The 12500-nt window shown below is 35.1% G+C and overlaps 1 protein-coding gene across 2 annotated transcripts in view; it reads right to left on the bottom strand.

Annotated features, from left to right (window-relative positions):
• LOC137642180 (uncharacterized) overlaps window positions 1-12500 on the bottom strand; it is a 667115-nt gene that overhangs the window by 2248 nt on the left and 652367 nt on the right. For both annotated transcript variants that reach the window (XM_068374728.1, XM_068374727.1), the window contains one exon: window positions 10491-10716. In XM_068374728.1, the coding sequence (XP_068230829.1) occupies window positions 10491-10716 (226 nt within the window). The remainder of the gene's footprint in view (window positions 1-10490; window positions 10717-12500) is intronic.

Consider the following 12500-nt stretch of genomic DNA (forward strand, 5'->3'; position numbering starts at 1 on the left):
TAATCAACTAAAATGGTCAAGCTGACTGTATTTTGAGTAAGTACAAAATTGGATTCCACAAGAATATACACGTCTCTAGAGAACACCAAGAAGAGCTGAATGAAAAGGTAAACTTTCTCTCAACGACTTTTGTGATAACAGCTACTTATGAATTCTTCACTAAAAACTGATAAACAGTTTCACCATAGCCCCAATGGCACTCGTTCTGGATATAAGGTCCCTCCCTTTAGCGTCATTTTCATATCTATTGGTTTAAACCATCACTGGTGTTTTCTGCTTCTTCCTCATAAGATATCTAGATATTACTCAAATTACTGCTACACAAATCATGTACGAATATATATTTGTGCTCACACTTAAATAGAAGATTGGAAAACATATGGACTTATAAAGCTAAGGGCAACATTTTCTAAAAGATTTTATACATAAATGACTATTCATGCAAGTAATTTGATGTTATTACGATGTCATGAAGTATCACCGTGATATTCCAGCTGAAGCCATACTAATAAAATCAAAATGTGACAGGACGACTTATAGCAAAATTATTAGCAAAAAGCCTCTCCATATGGAAATTTTATTTGTCAGAACAGAGAATTTATAAACATGATTCATTGCATTAATAGACTAGGGAACAGGTCACCGTACAAACCACGATCTTAACGTTAGTACCCCCATTGAAGAGGAAAACGGCAGTCTCTGAAGGCTCTATGAGAGTAGAGTAGCAGCGATATTAGCCGCTTCCAAAGGATTATTGTTCATAACATGGGAAGGGACCTCATAAGAGAGCTACTGCAGAATGAGAGGGATTTCTGGATGTCTGGCGGCTGGAGAGGGAAGGAGGGCAAGGTAATAGACCACTATCTTAATGTACAATGCAAAATTGATATAGTTTCGAAAAAGTTTTAGGATAAATGACCATGGTCATTAATGGTCAATAGAGTCATTATTGAAGGAAGTTAAAATATAATTTATGAAGAAACCATATCTATGATTTGGTAATTTGAAAACACCAACCTTCTATTTTACATGAAAAAAAAAAAAAGATAGAATATTTGCATATTTCCATTACATGCATTTTTTTTGTGTGTAAAGTAAGATATACAAAACGGGGTCTATCATCTATAGCACACTTCACAGCATTAGAGTAACCCAATAAAGGTAATGCAACTTTTTTCCCTCATTCCTAATGACATGAGTGTTAATGGGACCAGAGCTAGATTCCTATCATAATGCACCACTCAATTAGATACATCATAATGTAAATCGGGTTATGTCCATATATGGATTGCATTAATCATCACAGAAGACATTAGGTTATGATTTTACTATTCATATTTTGTGTAGCACTTTATATGTAAGGATCATTGACGAATGCTGATCTTTATATACTAATAAGTATATCATGGCAGATCAATCATAGTTCACGCTAAGAGTAGTTTTCCCTTCTATGAATTGCTTAGTGATGGGTTGAAGATAAGGTTAAAACTAAGTTTTTCATCCAACTTCTAGCACAGTATTATATAATCTCGTAGGATTCAGAGCATTGTAATAGTTATTAAAATATACAAGTACTACATGTATGTGACCTTATATAAACTGATCAAGTAGGTTAAAGAGGTATTTTCTCGTTGCTTTTGTAGGCAGTGTCTTACAAGTGATTAGTGATTCTTTACACCATTTGAAAGTCTAATATAGTTTGCTTGGATATATTCAGTGGATAATCATTGAATATTGAGAAGTCACACAAAATTTTGTTCTTCACATGCTTGCTTTTAGAGAGTTTATAAGTTTAACAGGATAACAGCCTGCAGCTAAAAACATCGTTTGCTTCCTTCAGTAGGTAACAACTTGGATCAAAACTGGGTTAAAAAAGAAAGTACAGTATTGCTGGGCAAGCTTAAACTAATATTGCTTCACCCAAGGTTTTTTAGGTATCAACCTTTTAAGAACCCACACAGCCACTGTCATAGCAGTTACAAAGAAAAGTTATGAAATCAAGGTATTCGTGAAAAGCAGAGATAATTTGAAAGTTTTTAAGGAAGTTATTGAATATTATATGGAGCTGTTTGACAAACACATCAGTGTCACAAGCTTTATGTGGGTGCCTTGGGCACAAAAGATAATATCTGAAAGGCTGCAAGAAGTCATGAAGAAAAGTAAACTAGATTTATCTTCAGACATCAAGTTTATGATTGGATAAAGAAAGAAGAGGAAGATATGCAGAGACAGCTGAACAGTAAGTCTGTCAGATCCTACAACTCCATCCATTTCGTCACAGCAAGCACTATTCTCATAGGTCTGACACATCAACTAGATCTTACAATGCCAAAATACGGTTTAAAGAATTATAGTCGTAAAAGATGTGGCAAAGAAGGCCCAAGAAGGGCAAGAAGAAGCTGCAAGAAATTCTCAAATGGAACAGCTTAAACTTACCCTTGAAAGAGAAAACGAATGAGCTAAAGAAGCTGAGGAAATTATAAAGCTCGACTTTGAGTTGGCTCAAGCTATTTCTCTAAAATAGGGAGAGGAGCCTACCAAACTGGATGATATACTACAGACTGGATCCAAAAGTCTATATACATAAACTCATCTATCCCAGCATCTGAACCACAAATGCAGAGCACCCCAGCCAGAAATCATGAACCAAGTCAGTATAAATCCATCAGAGGCTTTTCACCAGCTGAAAAGACCATCCTTCATGGATTATTTTCAGTCTAATATTAGCTTCAGTTCTAAAACTCAGCTCTCCTCTTCGGGAAAATCTTACACAAGAAAATTTTACCACATCTATGAAACCCACTACTAATTCAATATTACAACATTAATCACGCTTTCTTTCCCACAAAACAGAATTATAAGGATTCATTTATTCCAGAAAAAACTATAGCTCTACATCAAAACAGAGTTAGATCCTGGTACAATTTCAACGTTATAGGGCCAATTCTATACAGTTCCTCCATATAACATGTTAAAATTCACCGGTAATTGCAGAGCCTTTGCATCCTTCATAAAGGCTTTTAGTGTAAAGATAGTACACAGCACATCAAGTGATGCTGACAGACTTTAGTACTTAGACTAGGATGTTGAACGGAATCTTGAAAGTCTGGATAAGTTGATACTTTTATGGAAGGACCTGAAGAATACAAGAAAGCTATGACACTGTTAAAGGAGGAATAAAGTGGCAGCAGCATATGTTGAGAAGCTCAATTGATCAGAGATCAAGAATGATGCCCCTTAAGGATTAAGGAAGTTATGACGGGACTTGAAAAAGCGTGATGTGGCCATGCTGACATTTTCAAATGTAGATAGTCTCAACAATATTCCCAACATAAAGGCTATTGCAGGTAAACTTCCCACATACATTTTTGATAAATCATGTGACATTTCTGCATCAATCCTGACTAAGAAGTGCAAGGTAATATATGAGGGTTTGATGAAGTTTGCATAGAATGTTACTGAATTGGCAAAAATTCCTATTCTAGCAGATGAGCAGCAAAAGCTGACAAACACAAACCAAAAGAAGGCAAGCCATACCATTCCTCAAAGAAGCACAATACCAACCCCTTTGCCACAACCATACAGTCATAGCAAGCTAGCCCATTCACCAATGGCAGTAACAAATCCAGCTAAACGGTATTGTTCCATGTGTAAAGGATGTCATGACCTGGATGACTGTTCTGAATTCTCAAAGGAGAGAAGAGAAGATAAAGTAGACTTCTTGAAGATCAAAGGACTTTGTTTTGACTGCCCTAGCTATAATCAAACTGTAAAGAGATGTACTAAGAAAAGACTTTGTAGTTAATGCTAGAAGCTAATGTTTCATCAGGTTCTTGTGCTACATCTGAATCACAAGCTAGTACAGTGTTATAAGCCATAATTCCAGTGAAGGTATGGCAGGAGGGTAACGTTGAAATTGAAACCTCCTGCTTCTGTGACAATGTATCTACTGGCTTCTTTATGATTTAAATGTTGAAGGAAAAGCTGAATGCAAATTTATTAGCAAACACACTCAAGCTTTGTTCACTATTTGGAACAGACCATTTACTTCTGTCATCCAAGATTAGGTGGTGATGGACATCAATGGAAATAATCCTTCATGTTTGCAAAAGACATTTGTACAAGAAGAAATTCCAGTCTCGTAACTAGATCCCAAGGGATGATATTTTGTCGGTTATACCATATCTGAAAAGGTAGCTAGTTAACTTCCAATCTATAAAGCTTCTCCGAACTTCTTATTAGCAGAAATTGTCCTGCAGTATTTCAGCCAATCAGAGCCATACCAGCTGAGAACAACTCAAACCAGATTGTACAGTTAATGAACCAGCGCAAGTTGAAATCAGTGAAAAAAGAAGTCACTTGTTATAGGATATTAGCTAGGAAAGTGAAGATAGTCAGAGAAAGCATTGCACCATCAATGAAAAAACAAAGGACACAATTTGAAAGATATAGGGTATTTACTTGAATATAGGAAGTTCATGTCTCTGATGGAAAATCAACACTATTTCCCAAATGGACATTTTGAAATTCCATTTACATTCAGGGGCAATGCATAAGTGAATGTCAGCATCAAATTCTATCCACCAAGAGAGCAGAGAGGCAAAAGAAGAAATTACTAAGCAATAAAAAGGACTAAAAAGATTGAAGGTTTAAAAGATTGTTATATTTGTGGATAAGTTGCTGAAGAAAGGATTTACACAAAAGGTACTACTAGATGCAGTCCATGCAAGAACCCCTTCATAGAGTAGTATTTGACAGCAGTGAAAAATTCAATTGATATTTTCTGAATGACCAGCTTCTACAAGGTCCTGATCTTCTAGACTCTCTAGTCGGTGTCAATCCCAGTGGGTGTGTTAACCCGGTTCAGAGAAAAAAAAATTATTAATGTGGGGCCTTGAGACCATGTTTTGCCTAGTAAAAGTCATCAAACAACATTCTGACACTTCAGGATTCTTGTGGTCTCATGATAATCACTAACAGCAATAACTAGAATGATACTAGATAACTGTACACGTTTGGAACAGTCTTATCTTCAAATGTGGCCAATTCTGTTCTGGAGAAAACAATAAATAATATGGAAAAGTATGAATCACTAGTTGTCAACACTATAAGGAGAAATTACTATATAGGCGACTACCTCAAGTTAGTCCAGGATGCAGGGGCAGTTGGCAGTTGGTTAAAGATCTTGTAACAGCCACACAATGAGGAGGTTTCAACCCATCAAATTTACGTCTGGCAGAAAGAGGTCCATCGATATATTACAGACGAAGAAAGATTGTCTGAGACTCAGATATGGGACCTAAAGGAAGACTTCCAAATAAAGAAAGCCATTAGGGTACAATTGAATATGGAAAGCAGTATCTTTAGTTACAGTTTCATCATACAAGAAATCATTTGCCATTCATCGTTTATTTAAATGACTAAAAGTGGCTCATGAATGGCAGAGGCAAGGGACAGTGACAATGCCCTAGCAGAAAAATGCCTGAGAGACTGACCAAATATACAAATAATGAGTTCCCAAGCCCCTCGCTACCCAAGCTGGGACCAGGGAGGGGAAGTGAATGACTGCTAATGACTCAGCAAGTACACCTATTGGCTATTCTAAAAAAAAAAACATCCAAAGCTCACAAGGATGATGAGGCTACTAGGACTAAAAGAAATGATAGAGCTTGAGTGGGTATCAAACCCCAATCCAGCAGATCACCAGTCAGACATATGGGGTTTTATTTTCTTTTCTTACATCACATGCAGTCCATTAAAAAGGGCAGACTCATTGGACACTGATGCTTTCGTGAATGCCATAAACCAAAGAGAGTGTAAAGCTGATGAGAATTGACAATGGGATGCAAGGAGTTACAAGGATTTTGGATGTCCCAAAGATTTTTTAGTCTATCCAGGGAGACTCCATTTGCTCTTGGGTAGAGTGATTTACTTCAAACCTTTAGAGAGTTTTTATGATTTTGTCTAACTTATTCTTGAACATGTTTACCGTGTTACTGTTTACTACATCTGCTGGAAGTCTGTTGCCTGTATTTGCCATTTTGTATGTAAAGAAATTACCACATTGAGTGGTGTATGTTTTCAATTCCAGTTTGTTTCGATTACTTCTGGACTGGTTTGTGGTAAGCGTGAATAGGTTGTTATAATCTACATTTGTTATTCCTTTAAGAATTTTGAGTGCGTCTATTAAATGTCTCCTGAGTTGTTGAGTTTGTAGATCAAATAAGTCCAAACGTTCCATCATACGTCTATATCCATATTGTCTTGGAGTTAGTAGTAGTTTGATGGCACAAGGTTGTACTACTACATATTCTAGATGGGGTGCTATTTGTGATGTGTAAAGCTGGAATACAGTGTCTTTGCTTCTTTATTTAAATTGTCTCTTTATGTAACCTATTAGTTTTTGTGCTTTTCAGCTTTTATTCTCTCTTTGTTGAACTTCAAATTTTTCCTATTAATAGTGCTGAGATTTTCCTCCTGATTCACAGTTTCTATTTCATTACCCACCATTGAGTAATCTGTTTTTGGGTTACTATAACTTATGTACATAACTTTGGATTTCCCACAGTTGAAAAGCATTTACCATTTCTTGGACTATTCACCTAACCTAATTAGATCCTCTTTTAAGGCTTCTATGTCTTTTGAGTTTGCAGCATTTATGCCCAGTTTAGTATTGTCAGCAAATTTGTCAAATAGTTAACCCTATGTCTATTTACTAGTTAACCCTATGTCTATTTCAGTCTATTTCATTAACATAAATCAGAAATAGTAATGGGCCAAGGACAGATTCTGAGGCTTCTCCATTGATTACAATTCTCTGTTTTCTGTTTGTCAGCTAATATTCGATCCATTCAGCTGCCTCATCAATGATGCCTAGTGCTCAAATTTTAACAATTAATTTTCCTTTTTAGGGTCTTTGTCAAAAGACATTTGAAAGTGTAGGTATATGGTGACAGTTGCCCTGCTTTTGTAATAAATGCTAAACATGTTATGAAAAAATTCCAACAGATTTGTCACACAGGATCTCTTGTCTAAATCCATGTTGGTTCTCTATCAGAAGATTGTTTTCTCTGTATGTTTTACTATTGAATCTACTACATTTGATTAAAAAGTTTTCACAAGACATTGAAGTTAGACACACCGGTCTGTAGTTGCCAGGTTCTTCTTTTGGTCCCTTCATGTAGATTAGAGGAACAATGCCTAGTTTCCATCCTTGTGGTACTTTTCTTTCATTGGCTGTCTTTCGGAACATTTTGTAACAGTGTAGGCTTATCTCTTTTTCTAGTTCTTTTATTCTCTGTTGGATGACTACTATCTGGACCTGTTACCTTAAACTTAACGAGTCCCTTTATTCTCTTTTTGGCATCATCCATTATAAAGGCAATTCTGTTTAGTGGTTGTGACCCTTCATATCTGATAACTGGGGAGGGTTGTTGATTCTTTTCTAGTGAATACAGTTGTGAAATATGCTTTCATCAATTTGGATTTTTCCATATTTGTTATAGAATTACCCTCCGAGTCTCTAACGACCTAATATTGTTTTTGATTGGTTTTCTACTGTTTACAAATAAAAAATATCATTCGGGTTTTCTTTACTAGCTGAAACCACTCTTTTCTCTTCATTGGTCTTGGCATTTCTAACTAGTTTCTATATATTTCTGCTTAACTCTTTGTGCTCAGAAATTTCATAAATTGAAGGATGTGAACCTATGGATTTGTGTTTCATTTCTCTGCTTCTTAATGCATTGGCTATTTCTTTGTTGAACAATTTGGGTTCCGGAGTGCCATTGGGTAATTTTTTTTTTTTTTATGCGGTATGCATTTCACCTTTTTTCTTTATACATTTCTACAAAGGAGTCCCATTGTGTATCTACAGTATGTTCCCTGTTGTGTCGTATTCTAAATTCTTGGTGCATTTACCCTGTCTGTAGTCTAGCTCTTTTTTTTTTCTTTTTATAATTCTCCTTTCTGTTAGATGAGGAATATTACTTGGAACCTCACTATTCTTTTGTCACTTTTGCCAATATTTTTGTCTACTGAGATACTGGATGCTAAATTTTCTTTTGTTGTTAGCGCAATATCTATTATGTTATCTCCCCTAATTAGTTTATCGACCCACTGATGGAGGAATTCATTGTTGACAAATTCTGGTAGCCTGTGTCCCTCTGTAAATGATGTAGAATTCATAGTTTCCCAGTTTACTGCTGCATTGAAGTTTCCCATCAGGACAACTAGCTTATTGTTCACTTCTTGTCCAAGTTGTCTATACAGCTCTTCGTCTCGTTGTTGAGATAGATGTGGTGGTCTGTATATTACTAGTATGGACATGTTTATTCCTATGGTGTTAACATTTGCACCTGTCACTTCTTATTCGGTTTTCTAATTTCACTCCCATTGGGTTCAAGTGATTTTTAACATAGAGCATTACTCCTCCACAATTTTTGGTAAGGTGATCCTTCTTGAAAAGCTTGAAACCTGGGGTTTCCTATCCTCCGATAAAATACTTTGTTTTTTTCTTGAATCTAGGACTCGGTAATGCTTATGACATCAAGTTCCTCACTAGCTATCATTGCACTGAAGTTTTCCATTTCGTTTTTAACTGACTAAGCATTGAACTGAGCCACTCTGAGTAAATTTTCTGTTTTTTCTCTTCCTCTAAGGTTTGCTAGTTTCCAGGATTTACTAGTGTTTTAGGTTTACTTTCATGTGCATTATCTACATTCTCTGCCAAATTTCCTCAATTTGTCGTTGGAGGATTTTCTAAGGGTTGAGTTTCTCCTTTGAATTGTACAGGTTGAGATTAAGTTGGTTTCCGTATACGATCTTTCCTTTTCACTGAAGTATTCTATCTCTTCTGTATAATATTCTCTTACCGTAAAGTATCCCAAGGCTCCATAAATTCACCTTTTTTTTTTACGGCATGTTGACTTGAATCTTATATTTATTTCTATGGCTTTACTGAGTCTGAAGTGGGTGACATTTAGTCTTGAGAGAACACCTGTAACTATTGTAAGAGAGAGAGAGAGAGAGAGAGAGAGAGAGAGAGAGAGAGAGAGAGAGAGAGAGAGAGAGAGAGAGAGAGGGGGGGGGGCACTGCAAAAGATGCACCATAAAGACATAGAAAATTACAATCGAAAGTATGAAATGGAAATTTAATCTCCTGCTGCAAGCTGGATGGAAAGTGTATAGGTGCAAATGACTCGATCTATTTGTAAGGCTTCAGGCCCACTTTTGATTATGTATGGCATATGGATGCTTACCAAACATTCTTGTGTGAAAGAGGAGTAATAATTTCTGACCATTGGCAACAATAAGTGATGTCATCAGAACATACTGAAGAGTCAGAGATCTATGCTAGAAGAAAAAGGAAATGTGCAAATCTTGACTGATATATTCTGGTCTAGATGGGTGAAGTACCTGGTGATACTTCAAGAACGTTAGAAATGGCATATTCCAAAAAAGAGCCTCTAGAATAATGATATGGTGCTTATTACTGATGAAAGTCTTCCAAGGAATAAGTGAAGACATGGATGTAAGATAATGATAATACACGCCCCTAGTTACGCTTCAAGCCGAAGACAATGAAATTTGTAGACCAGTACATAATTATATCGAAGAACAGTAATTTTGGACATAAAAATATATAGCATTGCTCTGAATGTTTTAATGTTGCATTGACATTAGTATTATTTTTTAGATGAACTAATAATTAAGAGTAGTATTGATTTATTGGACTGAGTATATAGATGCTTATCATGATGCAACGTATCGTAAGATATATTATAATGTAAAATGTCTTGTAATATACATATCCGGGAGAATGATTGAATAGTATTAATTTATGTATATTAATTATTATATTTTAGAATAAAAATCAGAGTTCGAGCTAGGAGTAATTTTAACTTCTGTGAAGTCGTTAACAATGGGTATGTAGAAATAATCGAAAAAATAGTTACAAGCAGTCGTACTGGCAGGGGGACCAAAATTACACAATCTTTCAGACTTCTAAAACAGTACTTTGTAATTGAGCGACTGTCAAAGCATTGCACAAGCTACTAAGATGTGTCTGTATTATTTTACTGGGTATATATAAAAGTATATTAAATATGGTTTCTTAGAGTGCTTGTACAAAGTCTGTAAAACGTGAATATTTCAAAGAGTACTATAGAGTACTATGGTATATTAATTGGATAGTATTTGGACATTGAAGAAGAGAAAATATTTCACACCAGGCATACGTACTTTCAGTGAGAAGTTCATCAGGATAGCAGGAACGATATCGTTTTATATCTAATGTTATTGAAGCTATACTTATGGCAGTTTAACGGGTTGTGCATTTAAGAAAGCTCACACATAAAAATCTCAGTGATTAAATCTTCAGGGTAGATCTCCAGTTGCGACATAAAACTCGTTGCAATTTTGTGTGTCTTCTAATCTCATCCTATATGATAGACCGTTCATCACAGCTAGTAATATCATAGACTACTTACCAGAGGCAAAGAGTCCAGTTAGCCTGGCTCTTCTCAAAACAGGATTATGTAGTTCCAGCACTGACGTTTCGTAGAATAATCCGGGAATTTCAGCTGCGCACTGTAGGAGCACCCGCCCTTGTTCATCCCATAGCTGGTCAGCGTTGAGTTTCAACTTCAAAGACGAAGTAAATGTTTTAAATCCAACCATTTCATTAGTCTGGTTCGTAACGGCCTCTCGTGGAACCTGCAAGAGGCGGTAATCATTACATGTATCATTATTTTATGAATATTTTCAAATGATGATAATGAAAAGGACAAAGATTAAAACTAAACTGTTTGCATTCCCTTGAATGAGAGAGAGAGAGAGAGAGAGAGAGAGAGAGAGAGAGAGAGAGAGAGAGAGAGAGAGAGAGACGTGGATGAGCTTTACTTCATCTTGGAAGGAACAGGAAGGAGATACTGTAAGACTAGCAGTAAATCTCGTGTTTTTTCCCATTTAAACAATGTTCACAAATCAAGGAAGCACCTCTTGGTCACACAAGATTTTGTGATATAATAATAGTAATAATAATAATAATAATAATAATAATAATAATAATAAATAAATAATGAATAAATAATGAAAACCTTAGTAGATTCGATATAGGATTCAGCTTTCATACTGAAAGGAAATTATTGGATAAATCTTCTTTAATTTTTAAAGATATTAGATGTCAGATCATACAAAACTTTGGAATTAGATTTAGAACTCTAAACACAAGAAAATAGGAAAATTATAACTCTTAATTTGATGATAAAGACTTTTATTTAAATGGAGAGAGAGAGAGAGAGAGAGAGAGAGAGAGAGAGAGAGAGAGAGAGAGAGAGAGAGAGAGAGAGAGAGAGAGAGAGAGAGAGAGAGAAAATCCCTTCCTTTCCTGTTCCTCTTCTAATTTTTTCCCTGATGTTATGAAATCTCCATATCAGGGAGGGAATGAGATCATTATGAGAAGTAAATGAAGCGGCACTCTCTTCTTAATTTTTCTCTTCTTTTTTTTTGCAAGGAGAAGTGGAAGCTATTTCCTTTTCAGGTTTAAAAAACAGGAAAGGGATATTCTTTCTCCCTTTGGCTATGGATAAAAGCCTTTTTTTTTTTCCCAGTTCCCGTCATAGCCAAAGCGGTGACTATGTTTCTCCTACATCCGTAAATTCAGCTATTTATAACTGTGTCCTCTGTATCAATTATTCATTCACGTGGATTTCTGTTTTATGCTCTATTCTAGTGCATAGTACTATTCATAAGTTTATTTTATATCTACTTTTATCTATACCATCAACCCAATTACTCATTTATCTTCTTCATGAAGACACTATATACCTCATTTGCTTTATAACTCTAGAGTATCATTTATTCTAAATACTCTTTTCTTCATTTTCCTTTTGAATAGTAGAAATAAATGGGAAAAACGTAGTCGAGAAATGAGGATTTTATATTCTTATAGTTACAAATCTGTGTCCAAATTATTTATTACGGCAAATAATTAAGATGTATTCAAGATTATTTTTTTTCATGATTAAGAACATATGCCAATATAAAACTGAATTATTTTAGACTTACTTTTTAAGGTGATTCTCAAGCTGGTTTGCTTAATGACATCCAAAAAATTCTTATTCAGATGGTTAAATATGGGGGACGTAAAAATTTGTTTTAGAATGATAATTTTGTCATTATTTATGTATATTCATACCGAATATTGTATTAATATGTTTGTCAAACTGATATTGTAATAAGAAGTCCTAATTGTGTTTTTATTTAATTAATATGCGACTGGGGATTTAAAATTAGTTTGTAGATACGTCAGAATTATGCATTGTTTTAAAACTTAAAGGAAAATGAATTATGGTTTCCACAGTTTGAGAATTTTTTATTGAGGTGTCAGGCATATTAAAGTTATTCCCTTTTATAAGGGGGGAAATTCAACTTTCTTGGACAATGTGAGACAACAACTACAATCCTAAAATATCTTAAAATATTTTGTTTAATCGATT

This window comes from Palaemon carinicauda, chromosome 6 (assembly GCF_036898095.1).
Source record: "Palaemon carinicauda isolate YSFRI2023 chromosome 6, ASM3689809v2, whole genome shotgun sequence".
NCBI lineage: Eukaryota > Metazoa > Arthropoda > Malacostraca > Decapoda > Palaemonidae > Palaemon > Palaemon carinicauda.